Below are 21,460 nucleotides of genomic sequence, written 5' to 3' on the forward strand. Positions count from 1 at the left end.
AACCTTTTCGAGACCCAGTGCCCAAATTGCAACCCAAAACCGACTTCTTTATCGCAAAGTGCCAACATGGCAGTTTAACCTGAATACTGAGGTTTTAGTTTGCTCCGAAGCGGGGGATTTCATTTCCCCCTGTGTACCCTTTTTACGCTATTTCCTTTTTTCTCCTCCTGGCAGCCCCACCTTTCCTTGCTCCCTTCTCTCCTTGCCAACCAAACAACCTACCTTCCCCCCCCTCCCCCAAAAATATTCATCAACACTTATGATTTATTTGCTTCACCCATACCCTTTCTCAAAACGGGGACCCCAGGCAAGCAGTTTACACCTTTTCCCTGCCGTCCGTTTTATCTTCACAACAACCCAGTGAGGTAGGTAACTCTGCGAGTGTGTCACTAGCCTCAGGTCACCCAGCGAGCTTCCACCACGGCCGAGTGGCGAGGGGAACCTGGCTGGGTCTCCAAGTGGTCAGTCTGTCGAATTAAGCAAAATAAAAACATCAAAGCAGTGTAGCCCAGTAGATCCACACAAAAGCGAGAAAGCGAAAGCGCGGCGCCCGCGCCAAGCAGCTGCCTCCTCCTCCCTCTCCGGGGCCCCAGTTCAGCTCCGCCCGGGTTCGCCTTCCTGCTCCCTCTCGAGGCTCGCAGCCCGGGTAGCAGCCGAGGCGAGCCATGGCGCAGTGGGCTTGTTTTTCCGGGCGGCTGCGGGGCTGCCTGAGCTCGCGACTTCTGGCAGCCCCCTGCCCGGATCTGGCTTGGAGGGGCTCAGCCAGCGCGGCGCAGGTGGCCCCCGCCACTCGGGGCGAAGAGCGGCTGAAACGGCCGGAGGAGCTGCCGGGACCGGGGCTGCTTGGCTCCCTCTATTGGCTCTTAGTAAGGGGCTACTTGCTGCACACGCATCGCCTGCAGGTAGGAGGCGCTCCCGAGGAGAGATCGGGCAGGGGAGCTGGGCTCTAGGGAGCTGTGGCTGGAGGCAGGGGAGAGGGGCATTTCCCGGAGGGAGCAGGCGCGCGGGGGAGGGGGCGGGTCTTCATCAGGCACATTCCAAACTAGAAAGGGCTGTTCAAGCCTTCCTGGAAGTTGTGCCACTTGCCTGAGTTTCTGGACCGTAACTTGGTGGGGCAAAGATTGACCCCGGATTTTCTCAGTGGCCTCCCATCCAAATACTGACCAGGGCTGGGTCTGGTGGCTGGCTTATTCTTCCTCCAGATGCTCAAGTGAAGTTCTGGGTGGGATCCTAGCCGAAGAAGAACTGGACGGTGAGCCTCCAGGGGGAGAGCCATACTGCTGGGCACATGACAGCAGGCAAACATTTCCAAGCACTCTTGGACTTTCCTGCATCTGATGCCAGAAGATGTTTGCTGCTAGTCTATGACTCCCTTCTGTCTCCCATCCCTTTGCACTGGGTATCCCTGATCTTGCTTTGCTCACACATGATGCTCTGGATGGTCTTATGTAACACTGCCCAAGGCAGAATTATCCACTTGTAAAGGGAGAATAACTGAATGGGAATTCAGGAAGCCTAAAGAAATGGAACAGAATGTTACATTGATCACCATGCACTCCCCTTCTTCCCCCTGCCTCCTCCTTGCAACCTAATCACAACAAACTGGCCCTTGGCTGTGTCTGTGGCAGAGCTGCAGCTAGGGCACATGCTGGCATTGTGTGCTGAACACTGCTCCATTCTGGGAGCCTAAAACAAATCAGCTAGATATAGAAAGAGTTTGATATGACTTAAAGTAATTAAAAGAGGCTGAGCTTTTCTGCAAGTGGGAGGGGCTATAGACTTATGCAATGACTGACTAATCAAAGGGATCTGAAAAAGAATTAGAGTCAATACTGGACATGGTCTAGTTATCATCCATGCAGGACTCATACGATCAGCAAAACAATATATCTCAAGTATACTAAGAAAGACTGTTTGGAGAAATAGGGTTGTTTTTTTCTTATTGGCAAGTGCTGTTCAGTGCAAGATGTTTTGGCTAAATATTTCAGTAGTATCTTGAAAAGAAATTAGGCAGAGGAGGAAGTGTATAAGCAAGCAGAAGTTTATAAGCAATCTATATTGTGCTGACCACTGACATGGAAATAATTGCCCAACCTTTAAAACAAAAGGAGACAGAAGATTTAAACGTAGTTGAACTACGAATAAGTCTCTCTTCAAATTGTGTCTCTGTCTGAACTTGCTAAATGGTATTAGACAACCTACTTTCTGCCTTAGGGCCTCCACCGATAGTCTGCAATGTGGAGCTTTAATATGAACTACCTTCCAGGGCTGATCAAGCAACATAATGTTTGATAAACCTTTGAACTCTGAAGAGTACAGTAAGAAGGCTCAGTTTATTTGTATGCCTTGCTGGAGGGAACATGAACAGAACATGGCCAATCAAAATAACTCCAACACAAACTGCACAGTTTTGTGGTCCTATAAGACATTACACCCCTTCTGTTTTCTGATTTTTCTATGGGCTAACATGTCTTTCTCTACTTTGAGAGATTGTGGTTTGCAATCCCAAGGAATTATATGGAAAACAGTTGTGCCAAGATGTTGGGGGCGATTCAGCCAGCAAAAATAAAGAATCCAGATAGCAAGGATCAGTCAGGATGTTCTTGGTACTATTTGCGAGGTTTATAAAATAATCTACAAGTGTCTAAGTGGAACACTACAAAGCCAGCCAGCAGCAAAACTGGTGGGATGCAGCAGAAAAGGCTTTTGTTTCTCACAAAATGTTTCTGCAGAGCTTCTCCTTAGGAAAACTGCCAGTTTCCCAGCTAACCCTCTGCCTGGGAATTTAGCATCACTTGCTTTAAAAAGTTGTGGCTTGTCAAATGCTTGCCTTGTGTTATTAGGCAAGAACCAAGTATTAAAGAATTGAAAGCAGTAAATTTCTAATATGATTTACATTCCAATCAGCCAAGCTAGTTTTCCTAGATAGAGGCTGCCAGGGGAAGGCGGGAGCTGAAGCCAGAAGGACAGATAAAGATAGGTTGGCTGTTTGGTGGGGAGGAGAAAAAAAAAGCAGGAAACGGGGAGAGGCTGTGGGGGCTTTCAGCAAATGCAAAAATGAAACAGTGGGGGAGGGGACAAGAAATGCTTCATGCAAGACCTTGTGGGTTCCCACTTGTTTATTATATTTTTTTCTTTATGTTTTTTTCTTTATACTGTAGTGGTAGTCACCCTTGCCAGTCTGCTCCTTCATAGGCAAGTGATCATTTTATTGGAAAAAGGTGGATGTTGAGAGAGGCACATTTTAAAAAAAATTACAGTTCCCTACATAGGGCTGTCAAGAGTCTTTTTGGCCAGTTGTAACTTTGACTTGTGTCCCCAAAGATCGGACTTTTCACATTCCAAGTCTTCATATCTGTTGAGTGAAAACAGGAGGATCTGGAATCCGACACTCAATAAGAGTTTTGTGTCTCTCAGAATTAAAGCACTGGCAAGGGTGACTTGCCTTGCACACTAGACATTGCTACTTCCAACACTGAGTACATGCAGTAACAATTAGCAGTGATGGGATTCAAATTATTTAACAACCAGTTCTGGTGGTGGGATTCAAATAATTTATCAACTGGTTGTTTACAAGCACAATTTCCACAACCAGTTCTGCTGAAGTGGTGCAAACCTGTTGAATCCTACCACTGACAATTAGGGTATGTAGGGAAAGAGGGTAGTCATGACAATCAGGGGAACACTTCAGGCTCAGTAGCTTCTATTCAGTTCTTTGCCTACTTTTGGCAAGCCTGTTAGAGAAAGAGAAACCTTCTTTGTCCTGTCAAGTGGAGCAACTACTCGGGACATGAATCATTTTAAGCCCCCACTGCAGGGGAAGACATCTCTTTTCTAAGTTTTATCTTCTAAACTAGCCTGAGAAACAACTAAACTAGAAAAGTATATAATGTATGAGGAACTATTAGTAATTGTGGTTGAAATCAGTATACGTGCAGAGACTTGAAACAAATATTTGTTACCTAGTTGGATCAGCAAAGCAGGTGAGGTGCCCAGAAACCTTAAACCCAGATTGTTAGTCTTACGTAATTAAGATTCAGTTTGCGATCTGTAAACAGGCCTGCTCTGAACAACTGCCTTTTCATTTTTGGTACATAACAAGTTCTTCACTCATGATTGTAGGAGTAAATTTAAGGAATACAAAACTTATACAGGTCAAATGTAGGGTGACCAGGGCAGACCTGGCCACCAGCAGGGGATGGGGGAGTCAGGGTTGCCAGATCCAGCCTGGGAAACTCACTGAGGCTTGGGATGGAGGATGGAACCTAAGGGGGACAGGGACCTCAGTGGGTTATAACGCCATAGAGTCAATGCTCTTAAGCAGCTATTTTCTCCAGAGGAACTGATCTGTGTAGTCTGGAGATGAATCTTGATTCCGGGAGACCCCCATGTCCTACCTGGAGGCTGGCATCCCTACAAAATGCCCCAATGTAAATTGGACCCTAAGTAAGGACTCTAATGGGTAAAACTATTTTATTTTTGATTGATTTATTTTTTAAAAATGATGTGCTGCTTCTCCAGAAACTTGTTTGAGGCAGCTTACAACTAAAGCAAGCCAATTAAAACCAGATCTTAATGGACAGGTTAGGCAGAAAAAGAACCGTTATACCAGTGATGGCTAACCTTTTTGAGACCGAGTGCCCAAATTGCAACCCAAAACCCACTTATTTATCACAGAGTGCCAACACGGCAATTTAACCTGAATACTGAGGTTTTAGTTTAGAAAAAATGGTTGGCTCCGAGGCATGCGTTACTCAGGAGTAATCTTCGTGGTAGTCGGTGGCTTTGCTTTGAAGCAACCTTGCAACTCTTCCAATGGGTGAATCACAACCCTAGAAGGGTTTACTCAGAAACAAGCCCCATTGCCAGCAACCGAGCTTACTCCCAGGTAAAGGATTGTGCTTTCGTTCTTCCCATGAAAATCAGTGGGGTTTAACAGTGCTTAACAGGGTTACCTACACTGCTTCCCCAAAACTAGGTCTTAGGTTTAATGCTAATAATTGAGCCTAGTGGCCCAGGCCAGCCTAGATGTGTGAGTGGGGGCTCTGTTTGCACGTGCCCACAGAGGGGGCTCTGAGTGCCACCTCTGGCACCCGTGCCATAGGTTCACCACCACTGTGTTATACCTTATAAATCTTTCTCCTTCCCATTCTTTTGCGTTACCACTGTAGTTCATGCCCAAATACCCTATTTTTAATTATTTTAAAAAATAATTTTAACTCTCAGAGAAGAAATTGAAAATACAATGCCCAAGTGTCCTAAATGATTCGGAAAATCCAGCTATCCCAGCTAAGATGATGTAGGGTTTGTTTCTGGTGTAAAGTGTGCCATTTTATATGCATGGTTTGATTCTGTTTTGAATTTTTAGTTGGTTTTTACTGACACAGTTAAGATGGCTAACCCCATTGACTTCTCTGTTCCAGATCATTTCTAAGAAATTGTATGGTCCCATGTGGAAATCCACCTTTGGCTCTTACAACAATATTAATATTGGCAGTCCTGAAGTCCTAGAGCAGCTTTTACGCCAGGAAGGGAAGTATCCCATCCGGAGTGACATGGCCCTCTGGAAAGAGCACCGGGAAATCCGAAATCTGCCCTATGGCCCCTTCACAGAGTAAGTGTAAAGTCAGATCTCCTGTGCCAGACTGGAGCTACATAAGTATTCCAAGGCTCAAACACAGAAAAATCAGGGGAGCCACAGGACTCCCATTGGGGACGTATGCCCAAGACTGTGAGCAGCATGCCCTTACAAAAATTGTTCCAAAATTTTTTTGATTCTGCATCCTGAATAAATTAAGCAAATAGCTGTGTTTGCTTAATCTGCATAATTTTTTCTGCTTCTTGTAGTCTTAGGAAAGGCTTAATTGTGCATCGCTCTGAAGCTCTTGCTAACTGTTCTTTCCAGTTTTTGCTCAGCTATATGAACACACATGCCTGAGATATGTACAATCATTTCATGTTTCAGGACTGTGTTTGAAAACAATGACTAGGAATGTGTGGAATTCTCAGGTTGTTGAATTCTGTGTCCAATAACTAGTTCTTTACTTCCATAGCAGCTTGATCACACAGGCCTGAATTTACCTCACATCTCACTTTTCATCAGTAAGTGTGTAAACAGTATTTAAAAGGATCTTGACTCACAGAATGATTTGGATTACGAAAACAAGTCTATTTTCACATCTTGTCAAACATAAAGATCAGTAAGTTGCGTCAGTCTTGCCTTTACCTTCAGGGAAGCTATGTAGCTTTAATTTTAAATTGGCACCAAGTACATTTAATCATCCTCCAACCCTTAAAAATCCCACAAAGATTTTAAACATTGCTACAAAACAGTTTCAAATATTGGGGATGAGCGAGGTGGAATTACATGATGGGATACTGCCGGTTTCTAAACTGGACTGGTTTCCCAGAGTTTGTTCCAGTAAAGAAGAAGATACTTCTGTACTGAATGTGACAAGGGTCTTTCCAGGCTGGTCCACTGCTCTGATAGTTTCACATAGGTAGCCATTTTATTCTGAAGTAGCAGAACAAAATTCAGGTCAAATAACAACTTAAATACCAACAAAATCTTCCAGTATACCAGCTTTTAAGAGCCTAAGCTCTCTTTGTCAGATACAGAAAATGTTTAAGACTGTTATTCTGACTGAAAAATGTTGTTCATAAACAATGCCAGATTCAGCCCTCACAACAAACAGGGTGAATGGATCAGGATGCTTGCCCCTTCTCCCCATGGCAGGACTCTGAAAACTCTGACAGGAAGAAGCTGGGATTCTGCAGCCAGTCCAGGAGGCAGCAGTCAGGACACCTCCAGACACCACTCCCCATGTCCAAGAAGAGTCCAGAGGTCTTCTCTCCTCCTCAGAAACCACCACCCCAGAAACAGCTGCAGCTTCAGAGATCCCTTCTCAGCTGCCACATTGAGCCCCAAGGTATTCATTCCCAGCCCTACTGGAGTACCTGCCTCTGTAACCAAGCATGGCATCTCTAATTTCCAGCAGTCTCGTCCAAAGTGGCAGGGCTTGGACACATGCATCTCCCTGCAAGACAATTTAAGCCTCCAACCTTTGCAGGAGCAACATCATAAGCTTGTGCTTGCCTGTATTCAGCTTAAGGGATCTTGCCCTAGACTTGTCAGTCTGTAGGCATCTGGATCATGCTTTGCCGGGCTATGCAATTCTCTGCCTTGCCATCCCAGTCCTAACCTGTTGACTTCAGCCTTAAGCAAGACACAGTTTTTTTCACAACAAGAGTACAGTTTGTCATGGTTGTGCATGTCTTCCCTTGCAAGTGGAGTATGATTGAGAAAGTATTGACCAAACTCTGACCTACTGTAATATCCTATTGCAGGTGCCTGGGCACCCTTGAGTTTGTTTCTTCCACACAAATCAGGAATCTATATAGGGTTGCCAACTGCATGTTCAAAAATACCTGGCAATTTGAGGTTGGAGCCTGGGAGGGTGGGATTTAGGGAGGGGAGGGAACTCGGTGGGGCATAGCACCATACAGTCCATCTTCACAAGCAGGTGTTTTCTCTAGGAGAAGGGAATAAATGTTGTAGATAAACAAACAAACAAACAATAAATAAATAAATAAGCAATCTATGTAATCTGGAGAGTAGTAATAATTCCAGGATATCTCCAGCCCTCATCTGGAGGTTGGTGACACTGATTCTAAACCTGGGCTTCAATCAACCTAGGCACCTAAATTTTTATTTTGTTTGTTTGCTTGTTTCATTCGTATGCTGGCTTTCTTCCCAATGGGGACCCAAAACAGCTCACATCATTTTCTCCCCCTGAGAGATAAATTATGCTGAATGTGTGTGACTGGCCCAAGGTGCCATGGCAAAATGGAATTTGAATCTGGGTCATCCAGATTCTAGTCCCATGCTCTAACTACTATACTACACTGGCAGATTTGTGGCAAATTAGAGTTTGATACAAATCTCTCAAACTCAGGAAGCCTTCATTTGTTCTCTGTCCTTGAGAGAGAGCACACAAATATAGTGAACAGTGGCGTATTTACCCGGGGACGAGGGGTACCCTCTGTCCCTGGGTGCCACTAATCTGGTCACGTGGGGGGGGGGCACAAAATTGGCCCCCTTGTGACCAGGAAGATGGCAAGCATCCTCTTCAGGCATCCTCGACCCCGCCCATGTTGTCATCAAGGTCAAGGGTGTCCAGCTGCTGCCCCCTGCTGCCCCCCTGACACCTCCCATTGCTCCCATCTCCCAACTGGCAGTCAGCAGCCAGCAGTCCCTTCTGCCCTCCCTTCCAGGGAGGCAAGAAGCGACTGCCATCACCTGGCCTCCGAGACCTGCTTTTATAAGCACTAAGACAGGGGCAGGGCTTGGGGAGGTGGGGCCAAGAAAACCAAGAAGTAATCAGAAGGAGCAAGGAGAGATTCCAAACTGTTCATGTCCTGCTTTTCCATCCTTATATGGAAGAGCAGTGAGGCCCAGGTGGTTTCTGAATTGTAATTTATTGATATTCTAAGGCAATGAGGAAGCTCCTTCAGCTTGATCTCACACATGGGATCCCAGAAACAAGACCCATTCAATTTCATTCAGTGCCCCCTAGATAAGCAGAGGGTTGCAGCTTTAGTCTTGGTCTTGTGACTGCATCATTGTTTTGTATTATATTCCCATAGACAAGGGCAAATAGAAACATCTGACTGGCATCTTCTGTACTGACCAAGTGTCAATGTGGTGATGAGGGTCATACTTCACACAACAGCTGATGAGCTACATGAGTCATCTTTGTGTCATGATTTCTCCTGCCAGCCTGCCTTTCCCCTGAGCAAAGTTTAGCTCCTATCAAAACCAGGAAGAGTCAATATGTGCTGGAAAGATAGAGGAATGCTGTATTTGGTGGCTAAGTGCGCTGTAAGCAGTGTATTTCCAGTTCTCCAGAGTTGGCTTAGAATAAAAGCAGCATAGGTTTAGTCTTGACATACTGTATTAAATATTCTTCCATAAAACCAATGAACTATGTTTTAATAACTTAATCAGGAGTGCGTGGACCCATTCATTTTACAGCCTGCTGTAACCCATAGGAACAAAGCTAACTCTTCAATTCATATCTGATGAATTTAGCTTTGACCCATGAAAGTTATACTCTAGGAAATGTGGTTGATCTTTAAGGTGCTACTGGATAAATTTTGGGATGAATTCTTTCTAGATCGGATTTCAATCAGTTCTGCCATCATTAGGTTCTTTACTGAAATGCAATTTGTGGTTTTGTTTGGTTTTGATTGCAAAATAGGTGAGAAAACAAAAAGCGAAAAAGCAAGGAAAGTGACAAAAGCTGTGAGCAAACTTTCCAAGCTAACAAATGTAATAAGCTTCAAAGGAAGAATCCCATGAGAAGGAAATGAAGAATACACAGAAAGAAATGTTCTCTCTAACTGTGCATACAACTCAAAGCCCAGAAAGAGCAAAGAAATGTAGTGAAGGGTGGGTGGAGGAGCATTGGGAAGGTTTTGTCCTTATGACCCTGCTTATGATCCTCATGATTATGATCCTTGGCTGTCTGGCTAAATCAAGGTTACCCAGACAACTTCCACAGCAAAGTGGGAATTTGAATCTGGGTTTCTCAGATCTGTCCCAGATCCTAAGCTCAAGGTCATGCTGGCTCTCCACATCTTGCTTGTAGGGCTTCTGGGGCACAAAACCAAAACCTCCTCCATTTCACTTTGGTTGTCTGTTCAGTCTTCTTGGGCTTCGCGTTGCTGTCAGGAATTCTTTGTGGTCCTCCCTTGCGCCACTCTTTCTCTCTCTAATTCTTAGGGAGGGGGAGCGGTGGCATCGCCTGCGGCAGGTACTGAACAAGAGGATGCTAAAACCTTCAGAAGCTGTGCTGTATGCCGATGTCATCAATGAGGTGGTGTCTGACTTGATGGTGCATCTGAAGGATGAGAGAAAACAAAGTCCCTCTGGGGTGATGATCCAAGATGTGGCCCAAATACTTTATCGATTTGCCTTAGAAGGTGTGTAGTGAAAAAGGAAAAAAGTATATCACCTTTGGATCTTCAGGGGGCACCCATTTTGACTGCCTCCATCCTAGGAGGATGCTTAGCTCAGAACCTGTCAGTGTTTTGTGACTGGCCTCATTACTCCAAGGCAGCAATTTTGTGGTAGTGCCCATTGTCCATTTGCAGAATTCCAAAAGCTTCCACAGACTTCACAATACTGGGGACCCCTGCACAATAAAGGCTTTCCTTTCTGTGAGATCCCACAGCTGCCATGGGGTATCTGATGCAAAGATGAACCATCAGGTACAGGCATGATCAACATCCATGTGAGATCTTGCAGCTAAGGCTCCACAGTGGCTTGGGAGCAGTCCCTTCAATGTAAATAACAGAGGCAGGGAAAGTTGCCCTCAATGTACAACTGGTGCAAGCCAGATTGTCTGACTGTCTCCCTGTCAAGGTGAATAGAGAGAAAACAAGGACCAGTCTACTACTATGATCTTGCAATTCATCATTCATAGCTATGTTGGACTACGGTAGTATTAATATTTATTGTTCAGAAGACATAAGGGATTTTAAAAGTGCTTGCAGGCCACCACATGTACTGAGGCTCATGGACTCCAGTGGCACCAAGTGCCAGCAACCAACCACAGAAACTAGTTTCAGAGCTTTTAGGGTTCCATTTGGCCATTTTTTAAAATGAGAGAGTAGGGAGGAAAGTTTATAACACTCCCCCAGGGTTATTTCCAAATGAGTCAGACTGAAGAGGAGGAAAAACATTTTCCTGAAATATTGAACAATTCAAAAAAGGTTTTTTAAAAGAAAAGTTAGCAGGAGGAAATATCTACCCTAAAACTGGAGTCTGTAAGGGTGTTCAGGTTTGGTTGAGAGATACTGCTACTGGATGACCTTTTCCTAGTTACTCTTTATCAGTCTAACCTACCTCATAAAGTTCTTGTAAAGGTAAAAGGCAGGCCAATGGTCCATTCAGCCCCAGATCTCCAAGGACAACTTCAAATTCTGACAATAATTAAGCCATCTCATCTTTCCCCATACACCAGTCCCATATCCCACACAGCTACCCCTCCTCTCCATTCTCCCCTCCCTCCATTATGATCCATTTTTACTCAGCTGTTGCTTTTGCTTCCCTGTGATGATCACCATGTAACAAGACTGAGAGATAATGCCTCTGGGCCATTACACCTGTGCTTTCCATCTCCAGGTATCTCATACATCCTGTTTGAGACCCGCATTGGCTGCCTGAAGAAGCAGATCCCTGCTGAGACACAGCATTTTATTGATGCTATTGGAGGCACACTGAAGAATTCAGTCTATGCCACTGTCCTGCCCAAGTGGACCCGGGAAGTGTTGCCCTATTGGAATCGCTACTTGCAGGGCTGGGACACAATCTTTGACTTTGGTATGTACAAGGTGGAGAGATAGAATACATATTACACTTCACTGGGACTTTTGTCAGAATCAGTCCAACATTATTTGAAGAGCAGGAATCGTCCTCATTTTTTGTGGGGGTGGGGGAGGAGGATTTGTAATCTCCACTTTTCCTCACTAAGTGCAAAATGGCAGTAATTAAAAAATTATAGATGAGTGGAGGATTCTGTCACAAAAGGTCTACGGCGCCCATGGCAACAGCTACCGTTTCTCATAATAATAGATGGTGTCTCTTTGCTCTAGGAAAGAAACTGATTGATCAGAAGCTGGTGGTGTTAGAAAAGTGTCTGGACGAGGGCAAGGAGGTCTCGGGCTACCTAACCTTCCTACTGTCCACTGGGAAACTCAGTCATAAAGAAGTTTCGGGTAGCATAGCTGAGCTGCTGCTGGCTGGCATAGATACGGTAGGATGACATTCCTTACTATCTTATTTGAGCCCCTACATCATACAAAGTCAGAAGGGAGATACTACTCACTGGCCCAGACTCATGCTGGAATGTTAGAGAAACCTGTGGCCACATTGATCCACATGATCTTGGCATTTACTGCAGGGATGTGTGAACGTCCTGTCAATCACAATGTCCTTAGCAGGAGAGATGAAAGGCAACATTCTGGATAAGAATAATATCTATCAACTATAGCCTGAAATGAATAGTTCAAGGAACTGTAATTGTCACAGAGCGGTAACAGAAAGTAGAGGGAGCACCCTTCTTCTCATTCCAAGCCTCCCATCACGTCTCCTGTTATAGTGATCTTAAATCAGTGGTTTCTGAATTGTGGACTGCACTAGTTACTGCACTAGTTACATAAGTGAATACCAAGAGAGGGAAAACAGCACAACATGCAAATAACTCCCTTTGAAGGCTGGGAAATGAGATGCTGGAACCACCTCCCCCCAACAGCAGAAAAAAGGGGAGGACTGCTAGATGTCTTCCTTTTCACCTCCTCTGCCCCTTCAGAGAGAAAGAGAGACAAGAAGAGAAAGTCTTAGCAATCCCAGGTGAGCAACAAAGTAGCCTATAACTGTTTCCTTCCAGCACTACAGTAGCAGCAGCCAAGACTCAGCAAGGACCCCAGCTAGAGTCTGAGAGCGGTGACTATCTCTCACCTATCCTAAGCTGCCTCACAGGTTTGGTGTGGGATGAAATAGAAAAGGGAGAGCGATACAGCCCACCTGGAACTCTCTAGGTGGAAGGGTGGGACACAAATCTGATTGAATTGGTTGCCCCCCTTCAGGTGTAAGCAGAGGTGTATGCAATCCACCTCTTTGTCCTTCAGCTGTTCTGCAGAATCATGTTTCATCAACCAAAATGCTGAGAGCTGCTTCTCTTTGAAATACGATTTATGTGCCCCTAATAATTTTACATGTGTGGCTAAAAACTGAAAATGAAATTTCCATTGCCATGTTTGTAAATACTGTGTTTCCCCAAAAATAAGACAGTGTCTTATATTAATTTTTGCTCCCAAAGATGCGCTATGTCTTATTTTCAGGGGGATGTCTTATTTTTCTGTGTTCTGTTCATCAAGCATGCTTCCAAACAAAAACTTTGCTATGTCTTACTTTTGGGGGATGCCTTATATTTCGCACTTCAGCAAAACCTCTACTACGTCTTATTTTCAGGGGATGTCTTATATTCGGGGAAACAGGGTATATAGAGAGTATATATATATACAGAGAGAGAATGTTTGAAAGTGGCTTTCTCTTCAAAATGTGTGATAACCGCCATCTTAAAAAAAAGTAGTATTGTCTATCCAGTTGCTCAAAGCTTCAGAGCCCAAAGGGCAGTACTGTGCTTTTTGTGATACAGACAATGCAGAGAGATCTGATTTATGAAAGCTTATGCCGGAACAACCTTGGTTGGTTTTTGAGGTGCCACTAGACTCCTGCTTTGTTTTTTTGGTTTTTGTGTGTGTTTTTTTGCTGCAACTGAGTGACACTGTCTGCCACACACCTATAGAATTCTCTTCACGTTCCAGTCACGTTTCCCAACTTACCTGTTAAAATGCAAAGTTCACAGCTCCAGATATTCAGCACTTGGAACGTGACATCTACATAAACTAAGCACCTTTTGTATTCTTAACAGTTTACTTTGTTCAAAAGAATTTAAGTTTGCTTACTGTTGCTTCTCATTATCAATAAAAAAACCCAGTTCTGTGTTAGTTCCTATTCTATATGGTTATCACTTTAAATACGCAAGTGCAGTAGTTTCAGTACCAATAAAGCATATGATTTATTTCTTGAACTTGAAAACAGTAAAGAAGAACCAAGTAAGAGAAAAGAGAAGCAAAATACATATAATACAATCTGATATATCAGCTTAAAGCTTGCAGTCCAAATTAAATCGATTAAAGCTTTTGCTTAACCAGCAAGGGTTAATTTAAATTTAGTACAGGGAAACTGTCATAATTGGAGCTGTTGGGTGTTTACATGGAGGCTATTTTGCAGTGACAGATTGGCCATTAGGGCAGTGGTGGGATTCAGCACATTCACACCACTTCGGCAGAACCGTTTGTTAAAATGGTGCTTGTAAACAACCAGTTGTTGAATTATTTGAATCTGACCACTGCATTAGGGCCACTGGGAGTTCTCTTGTGCATTGATGGCTTTCCCCAAACAGACTTAAGATGGACCTGGCCAGTGGAAGAAGACCCCATTTTGGTTTGCTCACTTGGGATTGGGGGATTGATGGAGATTTGAGAGTGGAAATGTAGGAGGGTGGTTGAAGGCTTTCACGGCTGGATTCAACTAGTTGTGGTGGGTTTTCCGGGCTGTGTGGCCGTGGTCTGGTGGATCTTGTTCCTAACGTTTCGCCTGCATCTGTGGCTGGCATCTTCAGAGGAGTATCACAGAGAGAAGTCTGTTACACACTGTTACACACTGTGTAAGCTAAGGAGCTTCCCTCCTTGTGGGAAGCAGGCTGGGTGACATGGCTTTTCTGGGGCCATTTTCTTTCCTAGTCTGCCCCTTGCTGTTTTGGTTCAGTAGTATTTCTGTTTAACAGTCAGTGAAACAGGATATTAAAGATAGATTTTTCTTCTGGCAAAGAATGGCAGCTTCTGTTTTTTAAACTGAGAGCTCTTTGATATATTTCAGTGCCTCGAATTTACACTAGGTTTTTTGTAATTAGGGTTGCCAACAAGCTGAGAGAAAAAAATGTCCTGTTTCTTTAGTAAGGGTTCAATGGATGGAAATGGGCCATTGAATTTGTTCATTGTATTAAGGTAAATAACTTCACCTGATAAATCACAGCACACTAAAACTCTACTGAAACAGCAGGACATTTTTCTTCCATAGTCCAATTGGCAACCTCTTGGTAACTTCATGATTTATTTAAATAGAGTTGATAGATTTATAATTTTTAAACCCTTCAATGTCACCTTTGTGAATTATTTTTATTTACTTGCTGCATTTGTGTGTCATCCAGTCCAGAAATAGCCAAATAAGCATTTGAACCTGGTTGTCTCAACAGCCATGTCTGGTGTTCTGGCTGTGGTACCTCACTGATACCTAATGTAACAGTCAGGCTACAAAGATGGAACAGACAGGAACAAATAATATTTGCAATAATAATAGTACCAATGTATTCTTAATTCAAGGAAACTGCAAAAATATAGTTTTGGAGGGTAGCCATGTTGGTCTTCATTAGAACAGTCAGATTCATGTCCAGTAGCACCTTAGAGACCAACAAGAGTTTCAGGGTTTAAGATATGGGAAAAGATTCCAAAGTGGAAAGGACTGCACATATAGTATGCTTTTTGGAGAAATGGATGACTGTTGTTAGGGTAGCCATTGGGTGAGGTCCTTGAAGGCTGACCAATTGTTGTACACATATCAGTTCCAGGATCTTGCCTAAAGATGCTGCCTGGAAGTACTATCATCACCACTTTGCTTTGCCTCCTCAGACATCCAATACCCTCTCATGGGCCATGTACCACCTATCTCAAGACCTGAAGATCCAGGAAGCTTTGTACCAGGAAATTGTTAGTGTGGTGCCCAAAGACCGGATCCCTGATGCCAAAGATCTTACCAAGATGCCACTGCTAAAGGCCATAATCAAGGAGACTCTCCGGTAAGAGCTTCCTTCATTGTTTGAAGGAGCAGAACCCCAAGCTAAGAGCCTGGTGGCTCTCAGTGCCACTATTGTGACTTCCCTTTCAGACCCCAATCACCACACCTTGAGAAAGCTGTTGCATCCATCTCTATTTATGTTCCAATGTTTCTGGAGAAGCTCCCTTCTATATCAGTGACCCCCTGCATTGATCCTCTGCAGGCTGTATCCCGTGGTCCCCACCAATGCCAGAATTATTGCAGAAAAGGATGTGATTGTTGGAGGGTACAAGTTTCCAAAAGATGTGAGTAGAAAAGTATTTTTTGTTGGTGCCTAAAGCTCAATAATTGGAAATGAATGGGAATTTAAAGAGAGTCACTGGATTTTCCATAGAGCCAGTTTGAAGAAAGAGAAAAAAATGCGGGGGGATTACTAGGGCTGAGATAGATTAGCACTGCAAATATGTATTTAAAAAACTTCAAGCACACTATTTCTATAAAAAATATGCTGGAGACTGCTTATGTAAACACAAGACATGTAATTAAACAACAAAGCATCATAAAAAGAATGTAACAAATGCAAAAGCAGTAGCAATTTAGGCAAATTACTGTTTATCTTTGATGGTGCTTGTAAAATAGCAATCAAGAAGCAGAGAAACAATTTGCAACATTGATCAACCAATAGAACACAAGCAAGACACATCTGTTTAAATGCTTCACATGAGGACAGATTGCCTAAAAGCCTGGGAAAATAATAACATTTCTGCCTGGTGCTGGAAAGATTGCAAATCTGGCACCAGCATGAGCTTCTTTATTTCACAGTCAGGCAGTGCAATCCATGGAGAGAAGGCAGTTTCACCGCAGCCAGGGATGGCACTGCTGCAGCATAGCTGCACCACCTCCAAAGGGATTTTAGGTAGTGCAGGAATCAAGATGAACAGAAGAAATCCTCGGCTGCCCTGCAAACCCCCTGTGGAGCCCAATGGGCTGTGCCATGTTTTTAGCTGACGCAAGTCTACACCAGCCAAAGGTGGTGTTCCTGAGCCGAAAGGCCATAGGGAGCCAATTAAAGCCAGCTGCATCCCTGGGAACACCCCGTCAGCACCAGTGTTGGCTCCTGTGCTGGAAGAGCACTGGCACAGAAACAGTTTCTGTATTCGGACACTGAGTAGCTGCATGGCACCCCACTGCCAATGTTAGTACCCCTCCCATTGGTATATTTGCCCCTTGTGCTAGGGTATGGGGCATTTGTGTCAGCACACCCTCATACTGCTCCCACAACTCTTCCCCCTCCTCCAGACCCATGGATGGAGCTGTTAAAAGGCCAATAAAAAGGTCTGCCTCTTGTTTACATCCACCTAGCCTCAATTAATGGGATCCTTGAGCAGAATGTTTGAGCAAAATTGACTTGGTAGGCAAGCTCATGTAAGAGGAAGTGGTAAGATATCCTAATCCCAGACCAGAAAGGCTTTATGAGCAGTTGTCAGAACTTTGAATTGCACTCAGAATCAAACTGGCACCTGTTTGAGCTGAGAGGGTTTTTTAAAAAACCAACAAAATGCTGTCCCTATAGCTGTCATTTGCTATCACTTTAGCTACTACACTTTGGACTTCATGAAGCTTTTAAACTCTATTCAAAGGTAGCCCCTCATAAAGCACATTGTTGGCATCCAACCTGGTCTTAACAATAGCATGGATGATCGTTTTAACTTTTTAACTTAATTTCTTTATTTTACAACATTTCTATCCTGCCTTTCTTTCCTCATAAGGGCCATTAAGGCAGCTAACAAACTGAGAGCCCCATCCAGAGCGGGGCAGGGGAGATGAATCTGCCGGTGGAAGCGGTGCACAGCGATGCCAGCAGATTTGTCCTCCCCAGGGCAATTCTGCCGGCATGTGGTGGCCCCCACACCCTGACACACAGACACTGGGACATGGCACTGGATGCAGCATTAGCATCCTGGCATCCCTGCTGCTGCCATTGGCATAGTGGAGTGGGCCAGGGGTGTGGTTGGGGAGGAGCCAATGCTAGCTGGCTTCCTCCTGGCCATTTGCAGCATTATGTCGGTGGCCGGGACTGTAGACTTACGTGAACCTTTTCAGCCGCATAAGTCTACCAGCCCCATAGAAGTTTCTGGGCAGCAGGGAGGTATTTCCGCTTTTTGAGCCTCCCCACAGCACCAGGAAGCCTCTTTCGGGGGACAGCTGGGCCCCTGGGATGGGGCTGCCCAACCCTATACATAATAAAATCACAAAAAAACCCACACATAATTAAAACAATTAATAACAGAATTATAATACATTTACATGGTGAATCTGCTTCTTAAGTCAGAACAAGATGACACCTCACATTTTAGTTCACCTTTTCAATCTTATTATCACTTTCTTTGACTTCATCCAGATCATTATCACCTTGGATACTTCAGAAGGTCTACTGACTCATTCAATTCAGTTGAACAAGATAAAGAGAGTGAAAATCATCTGCATAGTATAATATCTGGATCCCTAACCAACCTCTCCTAGTAGTTTCATATAGACATTTATTTATTTATTTTTATTCATTTATATCATTTAGTTTACACCTTTCTTACATGGGCTCAAGGTAGATTAACAGAGTGAGTCAATGCAATTGATAGGATGGGACATTCACTAAACAATACGATAGGATTATGGCTGTAGACCTAACAAGAAGCCTAAAAACAGAATTGATGCAAAAGATGGGTATTCATATGACACATTAAATGATGCAGAATTCCATAGGGATGGAAAACAACCTTGAGTGATCCCATATTTTGTTTTTGTGAGACCAGGCAATTGAGCCCTAGAACCCCTTTTGGATCTCTCCGCCAAGGAAGATTAAAACCTCTGAAGCACGGTGTCTCTGCCACAGCCACCAGAAGGTGTAGAAGAATCAACAGGGTCTCACTCCTCTTGGCTCTTTTCCCATTAAGGTCATCAGTGAGAGCAACTAAGACAGTCCCAGTAGTAATTCTGAAACTGGATTGAAATGGGTCCATATATTGGGTTGGACCTAGCCACCTTTTTTTGGTCAATCCCACTCAACTCATTTCCTTATTGCAGCACATAGCTTTGGTCCCCCCTGGAAACTGGTGTGAGAGACTGACTGTGATGGAGGGAGGGGTCGTTGTCAGCAATGTGATGACATCACTGGCAGTGTATTAGTGTCACTTCCCATGTGCTAGAAAATGACATCAGCATATCACCAGGGACGCTCTATCATTTCGGTAAAATGTGCCCACCAGCAATGCACTGACATTGTCTGGGTACACGGGGAGTGATGTCATTGGGTCATCTGGCATCAGGACACTGCCAACAGTCTCCTGTTTCCTGCCATTTTCTCCTTGCTGGCCAGCTGAGTGGTGACAGGGAAATATCTGCTGCTGGTGAGGAATCCACTACCAGCAGAGGCTGGGCAAACCTATTTGTGCATTTGGGTCTCCTGATCCCCAGCATAGCATTTTTGATCATCAATGGGGATTTGCCTTCTTATTTATATTTATTTTGTATTTATATCCCACTTTTCTCTATGATCAAGGCCTCTAAGCGGCTTTTCCCATCATTCCCCACTCCTTCACTTAATCATTGTGAGGGTCGGTTAGGCTGAGAAATTGTGATGGGCTCCAAGTCACCTCACAGGCTTCTATGGCTGAATCCAAGATTCGAACCTGGTCATCCCAGGGCACACGCCAACACGCCAACACTCCAACCACTACACCACATGGGTTCTTTGTCGCCAGTGGAAGAGCTAGTTGCATCCAACACAGTGTTTCATCCAAGGAAGATGGGTTGTAAGGTCACCACCTAATTGAGTACCTTTCCCGTTGAGATAGTTGCAGCTGGCTGATAAATGTCTAAATCTTGTGAGTCTAAGGAGGGTGGAATCTCATAACTACTTCAGTCAAGGGGAACTAAGTTGAGAAGTGTTGTTTGAGCTGATATATTGGAAAATGTCCAAGTTGATTCCTGGCAGAGAAGATTGGCATTAATATCAAGTTAGATTTCCTGAGACAATTGTATATCTCTGCTGCTGCCACCACCTCCTCCAAAATGCTGCTCGGGGGAAGCTGGTATGGAGGGGCAAATATTCATCTTCATGGCTGACGTCTGTTCCTAACTCCCTTTGCTTCCTGCTGCACCCAGACCCTGTTCGTGCTTGCTCACTACGCTCTCTCGCATGATGAAACCCACTTCCCTGACGCAGAACGTTTCCTGCCACATCGCTGGCTGCGAGAGCGGAAGCAATCTGCTCCCCACCCCTTCAGCTCCATTCCCTTTGGCTATGGGGTGCGTGCCTGCGTGGGGCGTCGCATTGCTGAGCTTGAGATGCATCTGGCTCTTGCCAGGGTAAGTGCTTCTTTGTGTCAAGTGAAATGGTTTGCTGAGCTCCTCCTCTATCTGCAGAGGGAAAGTGCCTTCTCAGACCGGAGAAAATCAGCACAAGGGCCACCCACAGGAGATTTAAAGTGTGATGCGCACATTTCTGGTGGTTATGAACATGCTGGAAATGCATGGCATCCTGCGCTTTGGAAACCTGAAAACCAAGAAAATTAAAGCTTCAAGATTGTTAAGAGTTTTTGCTGTATTCATAGGTGTGCCTATTTACTCTGTCTGTGAACTATCTCCAAAACCAGGAGAATACCGGATAGAAACACTGTAGAAAGAAAGATAAAATAGCTTCCAAACATGCTGCAAAAGATAGAAGATAGGAAGGGGGAAGGGAAATCGAAAATCTTGACCTAGACAGATTTGAAAATTCAGCGATAATGGCCTTTTTGATATTTATCATAGCTGCACAGCTTTTCAATTAAAAGGACTCCTGTGGAAAGCCACCTTAAAAGGTTGATTATAGCTGAAAGGCAGAGTACAGATAACATAAATAAAGTGTCACTGTGGGGCAAGTCATTTTCCTTTCCCCCTTGGATAACCCAAAAGGCTTCAACCAGCAAGACACCCATATTAATGACAAGGCCCTGATCCTTTATGAGGGAAACAGGTCATTTCAATTATGGGAGTATCTGCTGATGGCTTGGTTCTCTTAGGGAGGGGGGGCGGGGACAGCATCCTAGTAGAATGTATAATTGCCCTTCTCCTGTTTTCTTTCCAGATCATCCGGACGTTCTCAGTCAGGCCTGATCCAAACTGCAAAGTGGTGAAGCCCCTCGCCCGCATTGTGCTCGTGCCAGACAAGCCCATTAACTTGAATTTCATTGACAGATAGTGCTTCGTCTGACTTAGGGTTGCACTCTGGACTCATCTAGACAGGCCGCAAAGATTCAAAGCTCAGACTCTTGGGTTTGACTGGGTGGGGGGAAGGCTAGTGGGTTTCTCCATACCCAGATCAACATAGTCTACAAATTTTCCTCCATGAGTCCCTGCAGCCCTGAGCCCCCTATTCTGCTTCTTATCTGCAGTGAGTGTGTGTATACACAAGACATACATATACACACACACATAAATATAGGGGTGCAGGAACAATGAGAGCAATGAGCATCCTCTTGAACAGACTGGCTTTCCCACTCACAGGGATCCCAAGACAGATATGCAAGAACAAAAGCCTGGCGCCTCAAGTTGCTCTTAAAATCCCTCCTTCTTCTACCTCAGGCCTCCTGCCCAAGCACCTGGTATACCTGTACAAGGAGGTAGTAACAGCCCAAATGGAACATTGCATGCCTTCAGCATTTGAAAGATAGTTTTGAAAATGTGCACTTACACGTGTAAAAGAAATTACTTAAACAAGGTTTCCTTGTGCTTCACATGATCTTGCCTTTCATTAGCACACCCTCCTATGAGCCTCGTGGAGTGATATCTCTCCTATGTGTAACGAACAAAAAGAGAAAACCAGCCCAGCTGCTGATTGATTTTCCATCCCAGTTCTTTTAAAAAAACCTGGTAGAATATACATTTGATTGCAAAAGAGGACATATCATCCAAAGAAATAATATAAATCAAATAAATCAAAATAAAATATTCATATAG

At 44.3% G+C, this 21,460-nt stretch overlaps 1 protein-coding gene across 1 annotated transcript; it reads left to right on the forward strand.

Annotated features, from left to right (window-relative positions):
- Positions 1–603: 603 nt before the first annotated feature.
- On the forward strand, positions 604–21,460 carry LOC125427460 (sterol 26-hydroxylase, mitochondrial-like). Its single transcript, XM_048486926.1, has 9 exons — positions 604–902; positions 5,424–5,614; positions 9,785–9,984; positions 11,189–11,386; positions 11,659–11,819; positions 15,319–15,485; positions 15,687–15,768; positions 19,625–19,828; positions 20,589–21,460. The coding sequence occupies exons 1-9, from the start codon at positions 666–668 to the stop codon at positions 20,700–20,702; spliced, it is 1,554 nt and encodes a 517-aa protein (XP_048342883.1). The 5' UTR covers positions 604–665; the 3' UTR covers positions 20,703–21,460.

This window comes from Sphaerodactylus townsendi, linkage group LG02 (assembly GCF_021028975.2).
Source record: "Sphaerodactylus townsendi isolate TG3544 linkage group LG02, MPM_Stown_v2.3, whole genome shotgun sequence".
Classification (NCBI taxonomy): Eukaryota; Metazoa; Chordata; class Lepidosauria; order Squamata; family Sphaerodactylidae; genus Sphaerodactylus; species Sphaerodactylus townsendi.